At 39.8% G+C, this 23,416-nt stretch overlaps 1 protein-coding gene across 4 annotated transcripts in view; it reads right to left on the bottom strand.

Moving 5' to 3' along the window:
* atp8b4 (ATPase phospholipid transporting 8B4) overlaps positions 1–23,416 on the bottom strand; it is a 304,768-nt gene that overhangs the window by 10,755 nt on the left and 270,597 nt on the right. For 3 of the 4 annotated variants that reach the window (XM_072278231.1, XM_072278230.1, XM_072278232.1), the window contains 6 exons: positions 22,496–22,625; positions 20,434–20,617; positions 19,158–19,381; positions 17,835–17,918; positions 13,631–13,876; positions 12–150 (listed from right to left, as the gene is read on the bottom strand). In XM_072278231.1, the coding sequence (XP_072134332.1) occupies positions 12–150; positions 13,631–13,876; positions 17,835–17,918; positions 19,158–19,381; positions 20,434–20,617; positions 22,496–22,625 (1,007 nt within the window). Of the gene's footprint in view, positions 1–11; positions 151–7,309; positions 7,759–13,630; positions 13,877–17,834; positions 17,919–19,157; positions 19,382–20,433; positions 20,618–22,495; positions 22,626–23,416 lie in introns of those variants that run through there. The other variant, XM_072278233.1, reaches the window with a different exon arrangement.

Genomic DNA, 23,416 nt, shown 5'->3' with positions numbered 1-23,416 from the left:
GGGGTACTTACCTACAAAAGGAAATTGACTTGGAAATATTGAGAACAATCCATTGCTGTGCATTGCAAACAAGATGGAAAAATAGGCCATCACACTGCCCCATATGAAGAAGTGATTGACTGCTGTCCAATAGCTGGTGTCCAGCCCAATCTGTGAAGAGAATCAGGAAAAAGTAGCCTTTTTGAAAACTATTAATATCTAGTATGTTGGTATTGCTATCATTTCTTGCCATAATTGCATTGAGAAGATGATTTTGGGGCATCGACCATTTGAACCCCCACAGGTGGAAAGTGTTCTCAACAAAGCCATTTAATTGCTTAGTACATGACGTGATTTCTAGATCAAGGTAAACATTACACATTCTGGTGTGAGAGCAGAGTCCATACAAGGCATATTCAATAAAGCCAACAGGGACTTACTTCAGTAAAATAACTGAGAGAGATGTTTGGAGTTTTTGTAACAATTTGTGATCTTTGTTCAGATACCATGTGAGGTTTAATCTAAATTTTTGATACATTGGATTTTAAATTCCGTTATAGAATTGAAATTTATGTTTTCTTAGTTGTAAATCAGGGAATCTTGAGTTACTCGATCAGTAACAATCTGTATATAATCATCCATATCTAACCCACTTTGTGCTGTATTTATACACACACTTACAACTCAAATGAATTCAACTAAAGCTGAGAAAAAGATTCAAAGTAACACACAAAACGCGGGAGAATCTCGGCAGGTCAGGCAGCATCTATGCAGAGGAATGAACAGTCGACATTTCAGACAAAGACCCCTCATCAGGACTGGAAAGGAAGTGGAAATAAGCCAGAAGATGACGGTGGGGGAGGGGGAAGGGAAATGAGTACAAGCTGGAAGGTGATAGGTCAAACCAGGTGAGGTGGAGAGGTGGTTGGGCGGGGGAAGGAGGATAAAGTAAGAAGCATGGAGGTGATAGGTTGAAAAGGTAAAGGGCTGAAGAAGAAGGAATCTGATAGGAGAGAGAACCCTGGAGAAAGAAATGGAGGAGGGGAGCCAGAGGGAGGTGATAGGCAGGTGGGGAGAAGAGAAAGGGTAAGGGGGGAGCCAGAATGAGGAATTGAAAAAAGAGAGAAATTAGAGGGAAAGAAATTACCAGAAATCAATATTCATGCCATCATGTTGGAGGCTACCCAACTGAATATGAGGTGTTGCTCCTCCAGCCTGAGAATGGCCTCATTGTGGCAGTAGAGTAGGCCATGACCCGACATGTCACAATGCAAGTGGGGAATCGAATTAAAATGGCCGACCACTTGGAAATCCTCCCAGAACAAATAAACTACATCACCAAATTCATTGTTTAGCCAAACTCCAACCAAACTTTAGCCCATTGCTATGTGGCTTAGAAATGCTAATGATCCAGAACAGCCCACTAAACCTTGGGCATTACTGAACAGAAAGACTCATATTCTTGCTGTGTAATTATCAGTTTTGTGGTAGAGGAAAGGGAGCTGAAGATGTGTGTGAACTATATAGGATCGATTGCAACAACATGAGTTGCCCAACGGGTACCATTAATAAAATGGCTCAGTAAAAGGAGAATAGGTTGAGTGAACTCAGCCATTTTTCCTTGGAGCGACGGAGGATGAGAGGCGACCTGATGGAGGTGTATAAGATAATGAGAGGCATTGATCGTGTGGATAGTCAGAGGCTTTTTCCCGGGGCTGAAATGGCTAACATGAGAGGGCACAGCATTAAGGTGCTTGGAAGTAGGTACAGAGGAGGTATCAGGGGTAAGCATTTTATGCAGAGAGTGGTGAGTGCATGGAATGGGCTGCTGGCAACTGTGGTAGAGGCAGATACAGTAGGGTCTTTTAAGAGACTCCTGGACAGGTATATGGAGCTCAGAAAAATAGAGGGCTATGGGTAACCCTTGGTAATTTCTCAGGTAAGGACATGTTCAGCACAGCTTTATGGGCAGAAGGGCCTGTACTGTGCTGTAGATTTTCTATGTTCCTATATAAAGCAAGGGGCTTAACGAGAAAGATAAGATTAGGAACATGTTACTGTCCCAGGGCTGCTCAGCAACAGTTGCTCATGGGGCAACTAAGACCAAACCTCCCACATTGTCCCCAACAGGACTGCTTGGGGCACGGCACCAGGGGGACCTATCCACCCCTGAAATGGAAATCACATTAGAAGCCCAAGCTTAATTAATGCACAGAAACTGTGGAGAAAAGAAGTACAAGTGGCAGAAATCTGAAATAAAAGCAGAAAATACTGGAAGTACTCAGTGGGTCAGGTCGCACCTGCAGAAAGAGGAACAAAATTAATGTTTTGGCTGATGAGTAAACCTAGTGTGTTTTGATATCAGGTTATTAACTTGAAGCATACCTCCACTTAACTCTTCATAGATGCTATTACCAGCATATTCTATTTTATTTCTTGCTCAGAAGTAGAAGGTTGATTTTTTTAGAGCAATACAAAACAAACCAAAATGGTTATTACCATGCTTGAATCCAGGAAAGAAAGCACAGCCCGATGCAATAGAAATTATGATTTTTCAATAACAACAGAATGCTGCAAGAACTCAGCAGGTCAAACAGCATTCACAGAGGCAAGAGGGATAAGCTGATGTTTCAGGTTGAGATCTTACATCAGCAGTGGGGGGGAACCAGTAAGATTGCCAGTATATAGCAGTACGCAGAAGCTGTTTGGTGGTAAGTGGAGCCAGATGGGGTAGGGATGATGGCAGATGGAACTAGGTAGGGAGAGCGGATTTAAATAATGCAGCAGAGAACTATGTGCACAGGTGAGTGTGTGGGAGGAAAACACCAGCGGTTACATGAAATCAGCAAGTTCAATATTCATACTATTGGGTTGCAAGCTACCCATGCTTCTCCAAATCAATGAAAATACCTAGCTTTCTGCATAGCTATGGAAAGGCCAAACACAAATAAAGTTGAAGAAAAAGCATTGCAAATTCCTGTGGGTGGTTTACAAACCAATAGTATGAATATTGAGTTTTCCAATTTCTGGTCGTGACCTCCCACAAGCACTCACTTGCCCACTTAGTTTTGTTCTCCCTTTGTTCATCTCTCTCACTCCCCACCTTTTTTCTATCTGCCCATCAGCCCCTTGTCTTCTGGCTCCATCAATTAGCCTCCATTCCAGCCTCCTTCCCTCACCCAGATCCATTCACCCATCACAGATTCCTCATCTGGCTCCATCTATCACCTACCAGCTTCCATCCTCCCCACCACATATTGCTGTAAACTCAAAGTAAAGTCAAAGTAAAATTTATTACCAAACTACGCATAGCTGCAAGAAAATGTGTGTGTGAACCCTTTACCTGGTTTTCTGCATTAATTACTCATGAAACGTGATCTGATTTTCATCTAAGTCACAATAATGGACAAACACAATCTGCCTAAATGAACAATACATAAACAATTGTACTTCTTCTTGTCAATACTAAGCACACCATTAAACAAATAGTCAAGGTTCAAAAAAGTATGTGAACCTCTGGGGTAATGTCTTCTACAAAAGCTATTTGGAGACAGGTATTCCAATCAATTAGATGAGATTGGAGGTGTGGGTTCCAGAGGTGTCCTGCCCTATGAAAAAAAAGACTCACAAAGTTAGGTTACTTTGCTCTTCTCAAGAAAGATCTTTATGTGCACCTTGCCTTGATCAAAACAACTTTCAGAGGACCTTAGAAGAAGAATTGTAGAGATGCATGAACCTGGAAAAGGCTACAAAAGCATTTCTAAAGACCCAAGTGTACATCAGTCCACAGTAAGGGAAATTATTTACAAATGGAGGAAAATCAGTACTGTTGCTAATCTCCTTAGGAGTGGGCATCTTCCAAAGATCACACCAAGAGCACAACGTGTAATGCTGAAGGAGGTGAAAAACAACCCAAGGGTAACAGCAAAAGACCTGCAGAGATCTCTGGAACTTGCTAAAGTCTTTGTTCATGTGTCAACTGTAAGAAAAACACTGAACAAGAATGGTGTTCATGGAAGGACACCATGGAGGAAACCACTGCTCTCCAAAAAAAAGTTTGCAAAAGACTACCTGGATGTTCTACAACACTTCTGGGACAACGTTCTGAGGATGTATGAGACAACAGTTGAACTTTTTGGCAGAAATGCTCACTGCTGTGTTTGGAGGAAAAAGAGCACAGCACACCAACACCAAAACTTCATCTCAAATGTGAAGCATGGTGGAAGGAACATCACGGTTTGGGGCTGATTTGCTGCTTCAGGGGCTGGACAGCTTGCAACTGCAATCATTGAAGAAACAATGAATTCAAAATTGCATCAAGACATTTTACAGGAGAATGTCAGGGTAGCAGTCCATCACCTGAAGCTTAATAGAAGTTGGATGATGAAACACAAGAGTAAATCAACAACATAATCATTTAAAAAGAAGAAAATTTGTGTTTTGGAATGACCAAGCCAGAGTGCAGACTTTAATCCAATTGAGATGCTATGGCACAACGTGAAAAAGGCTGTTCATGTAAGGTATCCCAGAAATATTCATGAACTGAAACAATAACGGGTAGGACTTGGCCTGTGATAGACTGGGCTGTATCTGGTAATTTCTATAGACTTTTCCATTCCTGGGCTTTGGCGTTTCCGCACCAGATTGTGAAGCAACCAGTTCGGGCCCTCTTCATTGTGCACGTATAGAAGTTTGTTAAAGTTTTTGGTGACATGTCTAATCTACACAGACCTCTAAGTAGATGCACTGCTGTGCCTTCTTTGTGTTGGCAGTTACGTGTTGGCCCAAAGACAGATCCTCTGGATAAGGTAATGCCAAGGAATTTAAAGATACTGACCCTTTCCACTTCTGAGGATTGGCTCTTGGAACTCCAGATTCTTCCTCCAGTAGTCAATAATGAGCTCTTTGGTTTTGCTGATGTTTTCGAATAGGTTGTTGTTGTGGCATGACTCATCCAGATCTTCAGTCACATATGCCGATTCGACCCCAACTTTGATTTAGTCAATAACAGTGGTGTTGTTAGCAAACTTGAATATGGTACTGGAGTAGTATTTAGCTACACAATTTAGCTGTATAAAGTGAGTAAAGCAGGGTTGCTAAGCACACAGCTTTGTGGTGCACCTATGCTATTGGTGATCGTGGAGGAGATGTTGTTGACTGGGGTCAGCAGGTGAGGAAAGCAAAGATCCACTTTCACAGAGGGAGATGGAGGCCCAGCTAACTTTCTAACCTTTCCAGTTCCCTCTCAGTTCTGATGCAGGATTTTAACCCAGAATGCTGACTTGCACCTTCTGTCTCAATAGGTATGCTGTGACCTGATCAGTCCTTCCAGCATTCTGTTTCACTTCAGCATTATAGTAACTCGGTCTCTTTTGTCATTATGATTTCCAATTCTGTTTTGTAGCTTCCATCATTCCTCCTGAAGGTGGCAGTAAAGCACACTGATTGGGCTGGTTTATGGAAATCATGGTTCAGGTTTTTACTACAGTAATATCATGTAGAATATACAGAGAGGCTTCTTATTATGTGAGTTTATTCCACCAGTAAATTGGAAATATCAGAAGAAAGAAAAGGAAATTACACCTCTAGAAACTACCACCAAATAAATGCTTCCAAGAAGAATTCCCAACTGCACCGCTGGAAATGCAACAGCTAATTTATGTAAGTTTCCTAAATAGCAACAAGTTAACCATAAGAGTACTGGTTAGAAATAAATTCTGGATCTGAACAGATCCATTAAACAGGTGCTGCCATTTGAGGGGTGGCAGTGCCAGTATTTGTGTAGGCCAATCAAGTAGAAGTGTACCACACTGGCTGGTCTATTTTTGAACTTGTTCATTATTGTCACATGTACCGGTATACAGTGAAAAGCTTTTGTTTTGCATGCCATCCACAAATAATTACTCAAAAAACAAAAAGAAACCAGAATGCAGGATACAGTGTTGTCGTTTCAGAGGAAATGCCGTGCCAATAGACAAGGAAGGTGCAGGGGACATAGCTAGGCAGATTGAGACATCACATGTTCATTTTTTTTTAAGCCTGCGAACGGTCTATTCAAGAATCTAATAGCAGTGGGATTGAAGCTATCTTCGAGTCTTGTCGTATTTGCTCTTGAGCTTTTTCATCTTCAGCCCAATGAGAGAGAGGGGAAAAGAGAATGGCCAGGGTAGGAGGAACCCTAGATAATGTCAGCTACTTTCTTGTGGCAGTGGGTAGTGTAGATGGAGTCACTGGAGGGAAGGCTGGCTTTTGTGATGGACTAAGCTGCATACACAACTCTCTACTACCCTCTGTTCTATTGTGCACAAAACACAGGCGCCATGCAAAAATTCACTTGTCCATGAATTCCCTCTGTGGAGCTAATGAATGATGGGAAATGGGATTGGGATAGCCATGGGAGGAAGTGGTTAAATGATAATCTGGTACAGTCTGGCAAAGGATTGAGTAAAGCCTGAGGGGTACTTTGAGTGAGGAGGTGAGGCATCTGGGAGCAATCACTGAGAAAAAAAACACACTTGAAGCCAAACATATTTTTGAAGAGACAGTGACCTAGACTCAACAGTGGTGGATAAATTAAGGTCAGGTTCCCCTTTAACCAGTGCCAGGGCAAGACTTAGTTGAGACCTGATCACAGGTCTGGCAGTCTCCAGCACACATCATGTGTACTTAGGAAAAGAACAAAAATCCATCAAACACACTGTAGACACAATTAGATTATTGACAAAATTCCTCTGTACAGCACAGAGAAAGGTGGCATTATGCATTAAAATTCTCAGGCCTATACATTTTAATGACAATTCTCCTAAGTTATATCGGTTTGGGCATCATAACATAGAAAGGTTTACTGTTATTACCCAGTGCAAGGCTGGATAAAATCTTACGGTGGTCCTAGATTTTAAAATAGCTAATTTCACAAGACACTTGTTTCTCCTCTGCCATGTGATTACTGAATGGACATTGAACCCAAGAACACTACCTCACTACTTCTTTATTTCTGATTTTTTGCACTACTTATTTAATTCAACGATTTATATACTGTAATTCGCAGTTTTTTCTCTATTATCTCTATTGCATTGTACTGCAGCTGCTAAGTTAGCAAATTTCATGACCAATGCCAGTGATATTAAACCTGATTCTGATTTTCAAGGAGAACACCCTGATAAACCTTCATAACTAAATTGAAACACTGACTGAGGACTGCAGGGATATTGAATGAAAAATGAGTGGATCTATCCAGGATATGAAATATAGCTGTTGAACAGTGGGAAGAAGATAATTCCAATTCAATCAATCAAAGAAGCTGGTATAAGTAATAGTTAATGTGGGTATAGTAGAGCATTTTATTATTCACGTTAACACTCTGGGAACATAGCAATCTTTAACTTGAAAAATAAACAACTTGCCAGACATTATAGGAACCACTAGATGATGCTCTCATATTAAGTGAGCTGGGTTTCACTTTCTTGCAGGATTCTTCAAGAGTTGTCATGGTAAAGCCTGTATTTTCAATCATGTTTAAGAATAAAAAGGAAAAGTACGTTGCATCCGGAGTTTCTCCGGTTAGCGTACGATTTCCCTCCACGCCTCTCTGACGTAGTAGGGAACCATGTACGAGGCAAGTTACAGCAGTGGTTTGCCATTGCCTTCTGCCAGGTGAGTTTCCAAAGAGATCACCAGCTCGTAACCCAGCACGGATGGAAGGCGTGCAGGGGAGCCGGCTGGATTCAAACTTGGGACCTTTCGTCCCGAAATCCGACACTGATGCCACTACGCCACCACCTGTTAAAAAATAATTCTGTATTTACAACACATTTCACAAAAGGTTATAAACTCCCTTCCGCTTTTAATATAGTATTATGACTATTTAAGGAATCCAGTTCAAAACCAGAATGTCAGTTCATAGTAGCTGGATATACAGAAGCAAGTTTTGATGGCTATATAACACAGAACAGTTAAAATTTTCATTGTTGCTGAAGATACCATCAAGGCAGGATGTTTACATCTACAGTATTGAAAAAGACAGCTCACTATCCTACAGGGTATACAATTATCCTCCCATCCTCCAAATGTTTAAACTTGGGTAATAAACAACCCACTTGCAGTTTAACAAAAGACAGCTGTGGAAAACCTTGGACAGTTCTGCTCCACAATTTACAATTCAGAAGGAAACAGTAGATTAATAAATTTTGCCATCTTCAACAAAGTAGTCAAATTGTTTCCAAACTCTTGATCGAGTCACTTGAAGGAGTCGACCTAGGTAGTCAAAACCCAAGCTGACTTTCTGAGCAACCTTTATATAGCATAACAGTCAGTTATGTTAAGGATATGCAAATAGATTAAGAGATTTAAAATATTGCTAAGAAGTTTGATACTGTTTGTAGAAAGTATAACAGACAACCTGAATAGTTATTTAGTTCACTGTCTTCTTGTAAATTATGAAGTTGAACTTCTGCTATAAAGATTGGTAACATTCAGTTCTTACTAAGAGTAAAAGCATTTACACTACACTTCCAGACATAGCTATGCACTTGCATCTTTCTAGTTCCATCTCGGTTAACTACTTAATAGCCTTGCACCTTAAATGACTTGCTTAGAAAATACTTGCTTCTTGTATCCCTTCTCTCAGACTATTCTCCAACTCTCCTGTATATACAGTATCATGTACCACTGTCAAATAAAGTTTTTAGTGGGCTTCTGATAATTTATGATTGTACTAATCCTCCAAAGCTGCAGTTTGCAGCGAAAATAACCAAGGTAATTCATAATGTACCAAGGTTATCATTAGAATCACTTTTTAACCAGGCGTAAAAAAAATGAACATGTGATGCCAGTCTTGATGCATCAATTTTCCTTAGTTGGAAAGTATTTCAAACCTTCAAACTGTATTTATGATTCAGTCTCAGAATTCAACTCGTCTTTGTGCTTCCTGGTATCATAATTGTAAAGTGCATAGCTTCCTAAGAACACAGATAAAAATTTACCCTTTCTACAAATGTGCTTTTTTTTTTGCAGATGATGCACTGTGGAAGTTAAAACAGAATAGTCCATGTAAATTCCTAAAAGAAGAGACTAGATTACAAGCAGACTTCCAAGAAGTTAAACGCTTTATAAAAATGTGCTATCCTTCCTTGTAGGTTTAATTAATTACAGGATATCTGTTTAACCTTAATTCCCACATTATTCAATTTCATAGAAACTTTAATTTAAAAGAAATATTGACAAGATGCATATCGGTATTTGTCATAGGGCCAAGTCACATTTGAACTGCCCATTTATACATTGCTCACATCAATACTGCACCTTTGACTTGCTGTTAAAAATGTCCTTCAATATTCTTTTGCCCATCTGGTACAAGGTTTCTAAGATTAACCACTGCTTCAATCTTTTTTAAAATTCAAGGTCATATTCTAGTTATTACTAGTACTCTATATGCAATTAGCCCATTAATTTTCTTCACCAGAACCTGGAAATTAAAGAACATAAGAACTTGTATCTTTATCTTCAAAATAGCAACAATACAGTGAAATGTACAATGAACCAGCTATCCTGAGAGTGATCCCATATTTTTACATTATGCCTCCCCTGCTCTCACTAAAAACTGTTCCAATTCTAGACTCCGCCAGAAGGATGTGGCTTTGGTTCTCGCTCTCTGCTCTTCGGGTTTTCCAACATACTGATTGTCTTTGTCCTTAGAGAATGTTATCCTAATTCTGGATCTCACACAGTGGCAGCTTGTACTATTGTGTAAGAGCTTCTACCAGTCAGCTATATGTGCTGATGAATATCGAACAGTAGAACACAGTTCCTTTGGCCCCTGAAACTAAATTAAACTGAGCCCTTCAACCTGGTCATGATCTATATCTCAAAGTTCAAGTACATTTTTTGTTGAAGTATTTATACATTATACAACCTTAAAATGCCATGAAACAAAGAAACCCAATAGAACCCATTAAAAATAAAAGACCATCCAAACAGCTAGAGAGAAAAGAAAAACAAATTGTGCAAACAATGAAAGCAAGCAAACAGCATTCAGAACTAAAAACCTCTTAAATGCCACAATCATAACCACCTGCATTACCAGCCTTGGCTGCACAATTCAGGCACCTTCCACTCACTGTGTAAAAAGAACTTGCCCTGCATATCCCCTTTGAATGCCTCCACACCTTGAAGTTATGCCTTCGAGTCTTCAACATTTCTACCCTGAGATAAAGATTCTGACTGTCCACCCTATCTAAGCCTCTCATAATTTTTATAAGCTTCTATCAGACCTCTCCTTACTTTCTGACATAGAGTTTGTCCAACCTCTCGTCATGGTTTAGCCCATCTAATCCAGGCAGCAATCTAGCAAACCAGTAACGTGGAACATCGACTCAGACCATGAGAGGCCTGCGTCCGGCATATTCATGCCTTACAAGGCGCAGACTGGAAGTCTGTGTGGGGCGCCACTCCTCGCACATACTAGAGCAATGTGTGGTTAAGTGTCTTGCTCAAGGACACAAACACGCTGCCACAGCTGAGGCTCGAACTAGCAACCTACAGATCACTAGATGAAAGCCTTAACCACTTGGCCACGTGCCCAACACCTGTAAAGTGAAGACATAAATTATGATACAGGAAGGTGCTTTGAGTATTTTCCATAAGCGTTCAGATCCTTTTATATGTCTTCTTTTCAGATCTTTATCACCTACCACTTACTAGGAATGGTGAACCTTTTTGAGAGTATGTGTCCAACTTGCTGTAAAAAATTCTTTTTCCGTGCCATGGTAATTTCACCAGAGATTATCATTGATTAATAAGTTAAAAACACTAATTATGGACTTGATTTTAGGAAAACGGCTGAGTCCTGTTTATTTATGTGTACTTGTTGTTCCACTATTAATAAAGGTAAAATAGGGTCACACTGAAATAAAGAAGCATTTTAGAAAGCATGTTCAACAATTATTAATATTAATCTTTTAAAAGGACAATTGCAACATAAAATTGATGGAGCTGCTAAACTATGTACAAGCAGTATTTACCATTATTATCACTGAATATCCAGTGTTCACTCACAAACGAAAGGAATAAAGATAAGCAGAGTGAAGCCAATGCCAACAGGCTCAACCATTAACTATCTATATACTGACATGTACAGCAGCTCTGCGGGCTGGTACCAAGATAGTATAAGACATTTCTGGTGATAACATCTTACTGCTCTCAGATTGTAAAAAAAATCATTCACTGCTTCACTTGGCAGTAAAGATAATCACGATGTAGCTTTTTTTTATGGGTGGGTTTAAAGACTGCATGCTGCGTGCCAACTACATTTTTTCATGTGCCATCTTGGGCATGCGTGCTATAGGGTTGCCACCTCTGGACTATACAGATTTATGGTAAACACTTGATCTCACAGTTGAAGAACCTTTCCTCTCTACATGAGAATGAAGCTGCCCTTGCTCTATCTGCTTCCCGTTGTGACACTAAACCTTAACACAATAGAATTGCAGAGTTATTTGCCTGCCTGCTTTGAATGTCGGGTAAACATATTTTCAACATAGCAACACCTTTTCACTTCCCCACTTGTTGCCACAAAAACGCATGTTTTGTGTTTGCAGTTGCAAAAGGATATGATATATTAACGGCTGTCCACAGTTCATAATTTGTGGGTGTCCATGATTTCAAGGTATATTTTGTATCGATTACAATATGAGTTATTTCAGTCTATTAATATATCAGGATTTTTTGGCAGGTGTCTGTTTCTGGAGGTCACTGTTTGTACAACTGATCATGCTTCATCATTCTTACTAGTTATAGATTTTGAAATTGATTTGATTGCCTCTCTATATTAAATATATATGCTGTTGAATAATCCTATTAAAAATTGACCTCAGACTGCTTAGTGCTGATGTTGGCTGTCAAATTTGAGCAAAGTACTCCATCTCTCAGCACCCCTGACAATGGATTAACAGGCAATTTAACCTTGGCAAATTTTTAATAGAAAACATAGTCCAAATCCAGTTCCACCCGGATACTTGTCATCAGGTGGAAGCAGTCTGAATTCTTAGCTCATGACATAATATGCTCTTGTGGCCAACAATTTGAGTGCCTTTCATAAATACATTCCCTGAATGATAACATTCATTTGAGGACTGTTAGTCCTGTTGGAAGATGAGTGACCACAACAGCATTGTTTAGCTAAGTGCTGCATCAAATTTTGCCCCACTCTTCTCTCAGTAAGCGTCGAATCCATTAACTCCACAACCACTTTAATGGAAAAAAACAGCAACATATTATGTCATCAACATAAATATCATAAGTGCTTTATGCATCTTTTTTTTTACAAATGGCACCATTGTAATCAGTGTCAGAAGCTAAATGAGAACCAATATGCAAACCAAAACAAATTAAATTCCAATGTGGCTGATTAAAATTGATCATTATCATTCTCTAAAAACTTACAGTGAATAAACTGATTATTGTTCTACTTCATTGTCCACTGGCATTCAAATATGCATCAATAAATAAATGACACAATCTTTTAGTAGCTGGTACTGTTTTACATAATACATTTTAGTCTTACAGAAGTGGGTCCTTCTGCCCACTATTTTCAAACCAACCTTTATTTCCATTTCTCTGCATTAAGGCCATATCCTTCAATGTCTTGCCTATCTGAGTGTCTCTTAAATGTTGCAACTGTGTCCGATTCCACCACTGGTATCGCATTAGAGATATCCATCACTCTCTGTGTAAAATAAACTTACTCTTCAAATCCCTCTAAGAATACTTCCTCTCAGCTTAAACCTATTGCCTTCTTGGTTTTTTTTTGATACCCCTACCAGGGATAAAAATAATATGATTATCCATGCTTTCTCGTTTATCTATCAGGTCAGATTTAGATGATCGTGTTCACTTCCTCTCAGCTTTGACTGTTACTGAAGGGAAAATTAGCCCTATTTTGTGACACCAGATGCAGCAGATGAGCCAGAGAGTGCTAAATTGATCAGGATTGCATAGCACCTCTCTAACAACTGTGGATGGGCATTATAAAATTGGGCAATTCACCCATTGAATCAGAATTGAATAATTTTCTCCCTTCTTTGTGACTGTCAGTCACCTCAAAGAAATGCTAATTTGAAAACCCGAAGACTGGGTACCATCTGAAAATTGTATGAGTATAAATTTATACAGAACTAATTGAACAGCGATTTTAAATCGCATGTACGAGGTGCCTCTGGTGCTAAGAGACTTTTGCCTAAGTAGAAATATATTTAAAGAAAATGAGAACAATGAAGACTATTCATTTTCTGGAACAGAATATTCCTATTGATGGCATGCATGCTTAGTTATTACAATTCTGTGACTGAGTTTGAATTTTAAGCTTTGTAATTTTATCAATGGTAGTGGAAAAAATGGGCTTTGAGAATAAGGCTTTTGTCACCTTTCTTTAATATCAGCTTGCCACTTCTTTACTACCACATCTTAAGAAAGCACACTTTTTTATAAATTCATTAAGTACACTACAGAAATGCTGGTCTTTGTTCTCAAACTTATGAACGTCATTGGAAATATGATTTGTGCTCAATGATTGTAATCAGATCAAACAAGAAAACAGTAGTGGCATCAAGATGAGGAAAACTACATCCTGCACAGACATTTTGAAATCTGAACTTACTTGCACGCTGACCACAATCACCAGAGATGTTGCCACGGTAACAGCAAAAGACTGATAATCCGAAAAATGTTGCCCATCGTCTCTCGTTGCATCAAAAAATGCACCATATGGGACAAAGAAGAGGACTATAGAGGTGTAGACCCCATGTACTATACAGATAAAGAACTCCCGCTTATTGAAAAGCAGATTAAGTTGTCCAGGTTCATAGAGTCTTGTGTATTCCAAACTCTTCTGTTCATTGACATCCTTTGGAGAAACAATGAGGGAGAGAAAAATCACAAAGGTGAGTTATTCACAAAGGAAAAAGAAACGTTGTTGCAATAATGACAGATATTTTGATTGGAAACAGATGCTATATTCAGCTCAAAATTAATGAATCCCTGACAAATTATTATGATGCATTTAAAAGGAAGCTACTTCGTTATGCAGAGATCAACAAGAAACTAGTTTCAGCCAGGGGCTACACTCAGTGGCCTATACCACATAAAGTGGCCAACGTTCATGGTCTTGCATGTTCATGTAAAGTAAATAATGTTCAAGGTCTTCTGCTGCTGTCGCCCATCCACTTTAAGATTTGACATGTGTATTCAACTGTGCTCTTCCGCACATCACTGTTGTAACCCGTGGTTATCTGAATTACCATCACCTCCTGTCAACTGGAACCAGTCTGGCCATTCTCCTTTTGACCTTTCTCATTAACAAGGCATTTTCACCCACAGAACTGCCGCTCATTGGATGTTTGCTTTTGTTTCTCTGCACCATTCTCTGTAAACCCTAGAGACTGTTGCGTGTGAAAATCCCAGGAGATCAGCCGTTTCTGAGATACTCAAATTACCCTGTCTGGGACCAACAATCATTCTATGGTCAAAAGTGCTTAGACCACATTTCTTCCCCATTCTAATGTTTGGTCTGAATAACTACTGAACCTCTTGAACATGTCTGCATGCTTTTACGCATTGAGTTTCTGCCACATGATTCGCTGATTAGATATTTGCATGAACAGTAGGTGTACAGGTGTGGCTTATAAAGTGGTCATCATGTGTGAGTCACTAGTTTATCCTAGCTGCATACATGTTCACTTTAGGGGCAGAATCTATCAAGCCAGGCATGTTGGAGTCCAACAGAGACCAGAAGGAAGTGGTTACTAGGCAAGGAGCCAATCAAGCTTTTTTATGGTGGTCCTTTCATAAAATATTTTGTTAGCACTTGGCACCTAAACTCATGCACTAAGGATGGCCATCTCAGTAAAATGCTGATCAGTGGCCTGTTCCTAAAGAACCACACCCCTGCAAAAATAATTTCTTCAAGAAATTCTAGAAGAAAGAAGTTGATCCTTTAGTTTGAAGTGTATTATATGGCCAACGGTGAAGTACTTTGGTGAGGAATTGCATAAATTTCTTGACCTTGGCTTAGTTTTGGGGCAACAGAGAATTTTTATAAAATTGGCAAGAATTCGCTATCAGATCTTCAATATACTCTATAGTGAAATCATTCAACTGGAACATAAAATCATAACAGTACAGATTCTTCTACTTCAGCCAAATATAATAGTCACTGGGGAAAACTTTGAATATGTCATGTTCATTGTAAATCCAGTCACTGATCATACCATGAGAAAAAATAATACAAGCTTGACTGATAATATTGTTTCATCTCTGTCTGGTTTTGTCACTGTCCCAACCGTTAATTCCCCATTTTCTCCTAATTCCCTTTGATTGTGCCACGGTTCTGATCGTTAATTCCCCATTTTCTCCTAATTTCGTTTGATGGCGGCACACCTGGTTTTCATCAAGATCTGCAGCATAAGAACCCTGGCTTTGCAACCACTAGTTGCCAGATCATTGGTTTTGCCTGTGTGGTAATTAACATTTCCTGGCTGCTTAGGACCGTGTGTTCTAAATTTTGCTTCAGTACCGAGATTTACCTGTGAAACTCAATCTCTTCTTGTCAAGTCTTTTAAGTTTTACCTCAGCACCGAGGTTTACCTGTGTAACTCCGTCTCTCCATGCTAAGAAAATTTTTGCCTGCCGCTTCCCTTTCTATGCTCCGTGTCAAGATCAGTTCTGCCTGTCTCCTGCTTTCCTGCACTCTCTCCTGTTTGCCACTCAACGCTCACACCCGCATCTACATCCTAGCGCAACCCCCGTGCCTGTGTCCTGCGCTTGGGTTCACCTCGTTCGTTACAACAGGTTTAGTCTGTGTGGTGGACCTTGTATGAATTATCCACCCCTTCTTAAAATGGACAGAGGAACGTACCCCTACTTTTAGTTCTAAACATGTTAAAGTAGATTAACTTTGGTAGTCTCCTTCTTCTTTTGAATATCAAAATAAACTGCAGATGCTGGAAATCTGCAATAAAAACTGAAAACTACTACACAAAAGGCAGCCTTAGGAAAGCAGCAACCATCATCAGGGTCCCCCACCACCCAGGTCATGCTCTCTTTTTGCAGCTGCCATCAGGAAGAAAGTACAGGAGCCTCAGGACTCACACCAGCCGGTTCAAGTACAGTTATTATCCCTCAGCCAGCGGGTTCTTGAACCAAAGGGGATAACTTCACTCAACTTCATTTGTCCCATTATTGATATGCTCCCACAACCAATGGACTCACTTTTAAGGACCCTTCATCTCATGTTCTCAATATTTATTTCTTTTTTTATTTGCATAGCTTGTTGTCTTTTGCACACTGGTTGATTGTCCAAGTTGTTGCGGTCTTTCATTGTGCTCTGGTTATTATGCTATGGATTTATCGAGTATGCTTACAAGAAAATGAATCTTGGAGTTGTATATGGTGGCGTATACACACATACTTTGATAATACATTTCTTTTTAACTTTTAGAAACACTTAGCTGGTCAAGCACCATCTGCAGAAAGAGAAATAATTAATCTTACAGGTCCTAGAAACTGTATAACCCCCTCAACCATCAGGCTCTTGAACAAAAGGGATAACTTCTATTTCTGGTGTTCCCACAAACAATGGTTTCATTTTGAGGACTCTTTATCTTGTTACTTATATGGTCATTGGGTGTATTTAAGGCAGAGATTGATAGGTATCTGAGTAGCCAGGGCATCAAAGGTTATGGTGAGAAGGCGGGAAGTAGGACTAAATGGGAGAATGGATCAGCTCATGATAAAATGGCGGAGCAGACTCGATGGGCCGAATGGCCGACTTCTGCTCCTTTGTCTTATGGTCTATTTCATGCTCTCGTTATTTAATTCTATTTGCATTTTCACAGTTTGTTGTTCATTGATCTTGTTTACGGTTACTGTTCTACAGATTTGCTAAGTACGTCCACAGGTAAAAGATTGTCAGGGCTGTACGTAGTGACATGAATGTAATCTGCTAACAAATTTTACTTTGAACTTTAGAACCTTTGTGTGATGAAGAATTTAGGATCTGAAATGATTGCAGTATTTTCTATTTTTATTTCATCCTTCATTCTGGGGACTTAGAACATAAATTTCTGATAAGTTCAGGATTCACCAAGAAGCTATTAGGTTCCTGCGGCACAATTATAATAGAAGTCATCACAGCACTGAAAAAAAAAAATGAGTATTGATCTAAAATTTGAGTATTGAAACACTGGTTCAGAGCAGAATGATCTTTAATGCTGCCTGGAATATGGTTGTGGTTAACTTAAGAATACTTTCCTAAGTTAGATATTAATTTCAGTGCAATAACGCTAGGATATTTAAAAAGATCTACTTAGTTTTCTATCCAGTTGTGTTGTGAAAGTTTGTTTAAATCTAGCCTCAGATAGGTCCCTAATCTCAGAAAAGGTCTAAGGGAATAAATAGCTATCAAAACAGAAGAATTCTACAGGACAATTCCAAGTTCTAAGTAAATGTACTCGCAAAGATTGTGTATGTCATCATATACTACCCTGAGATTCATTCTCTTGCAGGCATTCCCAGTAGAGCAAAGAAGTACAACAGAATCAATGAAAAACTACACATAAACAGAGCCTGACAAACAGTCAGTGTGCAAAAGAAGATAAACTATACGTATGCAAAAAACAATAATAAATAAATAAAATAATACTGAGAACATGAGTTCTGAGGACAGGTTGTGGAATCCATTTAGTGCTGAAGCGAGTGAAGTTATCCACACTTGTTCATGTGTCTGATAGTTGAAGGATGATAAATGATCTGGAACCTGGTGGTTCAGGACAGACACATTTAAACACCTTCATAAGTTACCTTACCTGATCAAATATACCCATGGCCAGAACAGGAAGGGAAGTATAAACTATGTTGTACAGGGTAATGAACCATTGATCATAAACAGTCTGCAAAAACAAAGAAAGTTATCAACATACACATGTGCCAATAAATGCACGCCAAGTTTATAAATGTTTCCACTGTATTTAATACTTAATGAATTTAAAGGTAGTTGAAATGCATGAAGTATTTCTTCATTTGTTAACATTTATTATGACCTTAGAATGTCAGAAGTAAATTAATTTTGTTTACATTGTGACATGATTGGAATTGGTTGCCTCACTTCCCAATTTATAAAATCACTCAAGCAAAATTATGTGGAAATGCATAATTAAAAATTGGAGAAGGAACCACATATATTTTCAAACACATCTAAAATCAACTTGCCCAGAGAGTGGATCACATCTTGTTATTCTACATGTACTTGCTGATTCATCTCCAATGAAAAACAGAACAATGAAGACTTTCTGTGAATTGCATAAAGCCCACAGATTTCCTCAGGGTTTCACTCTGAGAGTTTGGATTTGGAAAATCACCTCAAGAAGGTCCCCATTAAGTAAAATGCTGAGCTGGCTCTCTCGAGTTCCCATTCTCAACCCTTGGTGGTATTAGGCACGCTTGGTCAGCTTTTAATCTATCACTGATTCTTGGCCATCAGAATTACTGATCAACTACTTTGTTCAATACCACCCTACCTTGACCACTGACCTCTTGACTTCAACCCAATCCAATGACCACCTACCAATTATCTGATTTCTACCCCGAACCCTACCAAACAGACTAATTAGCCAATCTCCTGACCACTTTCCAAATAACAATCTCCCAAAATTGAAACTTGCTTTGGCCCCTTCCACCAAACTCCATTTCCAAGCCTCTACCAACTTGCTGGCTGAACTCTCCTTCTACTCACTCACCCAACTAACTCAACTGACTCTAGCTCATGACTTCTCCAGTAATTCCTCTTGTCCTCAGCTTTCTCCACCCCTGTACCCAGTTCTCTCCTTCTTGTACCTACCACTCCCTTACTTTGCATAAACCAGACATTTTAAAATCTTTTTTTACTTGACAACCTACAAGGGCAAGGACTTTCTGAGACAGTCAAGGACTGGGCTTTCTTAGTGAAAAGCCTTAAAGTATACTGCCAAATCTTCCAATGGCTGAACAGGTTCATTGATACGTCTCCTAAATAGATGCTATTCATCTCCTTGGCATCCTGTCAATAGCACATGTCAAGATCTTATAATCTTGTTCAGCAATAGGTAGATACATTGACCCTGGAGATTTAAGAAAAATGTTCAACTACTAACCTGTGCAGAGAAGCCACAGAAGAAACCAAACCAGAAGTGAACAAGAGTGAATGCAAAGTTCTTGTAGAAGAAGTAATAGAGGAACTTGCACATCCTTAGATAGGACCATCTCCCATGGACCAACAGAAGCCTTTGAAGATATCTGAACTGTCCAATTGAATAGTCGCTAGCCAGAACAGCCTGTGTGCCTTCCTGACCACTGATGCCAACTCCTATGTGGGCAGCTGTGGGCAAAGGGGACATATTCAGTGCCTGGCACATTTTGGGAAAGAGTAGAAGATTTAAGTATTAAAAAATACCTGGGTTATTTCCAAAACTGAATTTTAACAGGAAAGGATAAACGAACTCTTGTATTGTATTGACGAGTCATTACATTGGTATCAACACATTACATGTCATTCATTTCAAATCTTTCACTATAAGCAAAGTACTTGCAAAGCTTACAGAATAAATGCATCTCTATTAGGCAAAGTCTTATTATTAATTTAGCAGCCTATTAGATTGCCTACCATAAAAATATGGGCTCCTTCAACATTTGGTCCAATTGCCACATGACAATTATTTAATCTGCGGGGGACAGGAGGGATGAGCGGTTCAGAACAAACTCATCAGGTGGCCTCCTCTCATCATTGCTTTGGGTTGCAAACTTATAGCACATCTCACATATCGTAGAAATTTTTCAACCAAAGAGAGTGACTATTTGGTCCATTTCATTCATGCAGGTTGAAAAGGAGTTACTTTAAATCCCAACTTCTGGGGACTGTGTCTACAATCTGACAATCATGGCTCTTCAAGTGTATTATTGAAATGTGATGAGAGTGTCTGAATCCATCACCCTTTCAGAGAGTGAGATCCTATTACTTGCTCTGGGTAATAATATGTTTATTTATCTTCCCTATATTCTTTCTTTATGTCATTCCTTTATCTGTGTGCTAAAAGAATGATGCCCCTCCTATTTACACTTCCTCGGCTCTTTGTAATATTATACACATTAGTTAAGTTTTCCTCCACCTCTTCTATTTCACAGTATTCAACCCCAGCTTATCCAATCTTTCTTTACAGCTACTACTTCCAGTCATAGCAACATCTTTGTGAATTCCTTTACTGCCCCTCCAACACAGTCACATCTTTTCTTCAAAGGTGGTGATCATAACTGTAGAATTATTGGAAACAGTCTTAAATGCCATAAATTAACTGACAGCAATAAAATGGAAAGAAAAAACAGATGTCTGTACTCCTAACCGGAGAATTGGAGTAGCATGGTGACTAGGCTTACTTTTAATCATGCTGACGTCATTTGCTCCATCACCTATCGACAAGGTGACAGCTTTCTTGGACATTTTGACAAGCTCAACCACCTGAGCCTTCTGTAATGGAGTGACCCGGCAGCAAATTACCGTCCTGCACATGCAGGCCAACTCGAGGAACTCCTGCTTCATGTCTGCTTCCAGTGCGTGCGCCTGTTACAACATCGATACAAGAAATGAAGCCAAGTTGTTTAGTTTTTTTACAGCTGGAAGTAATAATACAACACATGGCTACAGCTAAAGAGCTGGCACAATGCTGGATGGTCTGAACAGCTCACTTTGAGGTATGGTGTTTTTTTTGATTTTACATAGAAAAATATCAACAGAAAAAGGATGAAAAAAACATTCTTTAGTTCAATAATGGACTTTAGTTCATTAATAGACCTCAATCATACTGTCCAGTCTTTTAGAGAAGTCTACCCATCAAGGTATAGCCATGGCACTTGCATGGCCCCTAGCTATGCCTATCTTTCTGTTGGCTACGTAGAACAATCCTTGTTCAGATGGTCACACTGGAAAAACAACAGCTCGTATTCTATTTGATGAGAGCACTGTATTTTTCAATTTTAGTTAGCCCTCACTGCCAGTGCTCTCTCCCCACACACACATACCTCTCTACCCAGTTTTCTTTTCTCTTTCTCCCAATCCATGTCCCAATCTTGTTCCATTTTGTAATCATCTCCTCCATCAGGTTCCAACAACCACCTGCCAGCCTCTATCCTGGGATGGCAGGACTTTCATATGACGAAAGACTAGATCGACTAGGCTTATTCTCTCTGGAATTTAGAAGATTGAGGGGGGATCTGATTGAAACATATAAAATTCTAAAGGGATTGGACAGGCTGGATGCAGGAATATTGTTCCTGATGTTGGGGAAGTCCAGAACGAGGGGTCACAGTTTGAGGATAAAGGGGAAGCCTTTTAGGACCGAGATGAGGAAAAACTTCTTCACACAGAGAGTGGTGAATCTGTGGAATTCTCTGCCACAGGAAATAGTTGAGGCTGGTTCATTGGCTATATTTAAGAGGGAGTAAGATAAGGCCCTTGTGGCTAAAGGGATCAGGGGGTATGGAGAGAAGGCAGGTATAGGGTTCTGAGTTGGATGATCTGTCATGATCGTAATGAATAGCGGTGCAGGCTCGAAGGGCCGAAAGGCCTACTCCTGCACCTATTTTCTATGTTTCTATATCCCTCACTCCCACCTTCAATGCGCCTTAGTCAGTAAATCTTAATTGTTAAACTGTCCTACTGTACTATAGATTTGCACAGTTCCTTACACATGCACAGGTAATTTAGTTTGTAGACCAATTTAAATAGCACAATATTTTTCCTTGTATATTTTGCCTTCGTTAAACTGCTTTTATTTATTGAGATATAGTGTGGAACAGGCCCTTCCGGCTCTTTCAGCCACACCGCTCAGCAATTCCTCGATTTAATCCTAGCCTAATCATGGGACAATTTACAGTGACTAGTTAACCAACCAACTGGTGTGTCTTTGGACTGTGGGAAGAAACCTGAGCACCCAGAGGAAACCCACAGGGTCACAGGGAGAACGTGCAAATTCCCTCTAGGCAGCCATGGGAATTGTTTACTCATTAACTAGTAAGTGTTTCTCAAAGTCCTCTCCTGATTGCATTGATGCCTTTCAGGGGTACTGGTTCCCGACCAGTTCCCCTTCTGTATCTTACCCAGAAACCTATATATTCACATTGCCAACAAGCAGCATTACGCTGGTAATGAAAAGGGAAAGAGAAGGTTATTTTTTAACGACTGATTTGTTTTTACTCAAATCCACACAAGCACTTGACGGAGTCAGTCCGGCAATCAGGATGAGGAAACTTGACCGGCTTCTTCCCTAATCCAAAGGCTAAAACCAATTATCACACCCTTGATGTTATTTTAGCTGAGAAGAATTCAATGTTATTGGATGATGACCCGGGATAATTTCCTCGTCTCCATTTTCAGCATTAAATCACTTGTTGAATGCTGAAGGGCTTACGCATAAATCCACATGACACACTTCACACTTACTAAACTGTGCCCGTTAATAATCAATGCGAAGTCTCCCATAACAGTTTCTTCAACAACTGAAGTCACATTCTTTTCAGAGAAAACGTGTCCATTGCAGATAGGCTTCCCCATCATTTGCTCTTTTGCTGTCCTAGAATGCAAGGTAAATTCTTTGTAAGTACTTTATAATTGTATATGAAACCTTAATTTGCACTCTTCCCCAGATATTCTGGTCAGTGTTATAAAAAAGACTAGTTGGCAATTCTAAACTTCAGTACGTTTGTAATACAAAATGAACCCTGTCAGGAGATGAGACCTTGCATTTCCTCTAGCTTCACAAAGAAGAAGAAAAAAAAACTTTATCTCCCTTCTGGCACTTACTCCTGCAAGCGGCCAAAGTGCCATATCTGCCTATTCACCTCCTCCCTCACCTTCAATCAGAGCCCCAAACAACCCTTCCAGCAGAAGGCATTACTTCACCTGTGAATTCGTGAGGGTCATCTATTGTGTCCAGAGCTCACAACATGGCCTCCTCTACTTTGGTGAAGCTCGTTATAACATGGGGACCGCTATCTCAAGCAGTTCTACTCCATCCGCCAAAAACAGGATTTCCCCGTGGCCAACCACATTCATTCCTATTCTCATTCCTGTTCCGACATGTGTGCCCATGGCCCACTCTTGCGCCATGATGAGGGGCAAAACCGCATATTTCATCTGGGTAGCCTCCAACCTGATGGCATGAACATTGATTTCTCCTTCCGGTAAAAATCTTTCTCTCCTCCTTCCCTCTTCTTCTATTCCCCACTCTGGCCTCTTAACTCTTCTCACCTGCCTATCCCCTCCTCCTCCTCCTCTTTCTCCTATGGTCCACTCAGCTCCGCTATCAGTTCCTTCCTCTCAGTCCTTGACCTTTCAAACCCACTGGCTTCACCTATCACCTTC

This window comes from Mobula birostris, chromosome 14, assembly GCF_030028105.1.
Source record: "Mobula birostris isolate sMobBir1 chromosome 14, sMobBir1.hap1, whole genome shotgun sequence".
Lineage (NCBI taxonomy): Eukaryota > Metazoa > Chordata > Chondrichthyes > Myliobatiformes > Myliobatidae > Mobula > Mobula birostris.
Note: the sequence above shows the minus strand (reverse complement) of the source record. Positions and strands in the feature narration are given on the sequence as shown.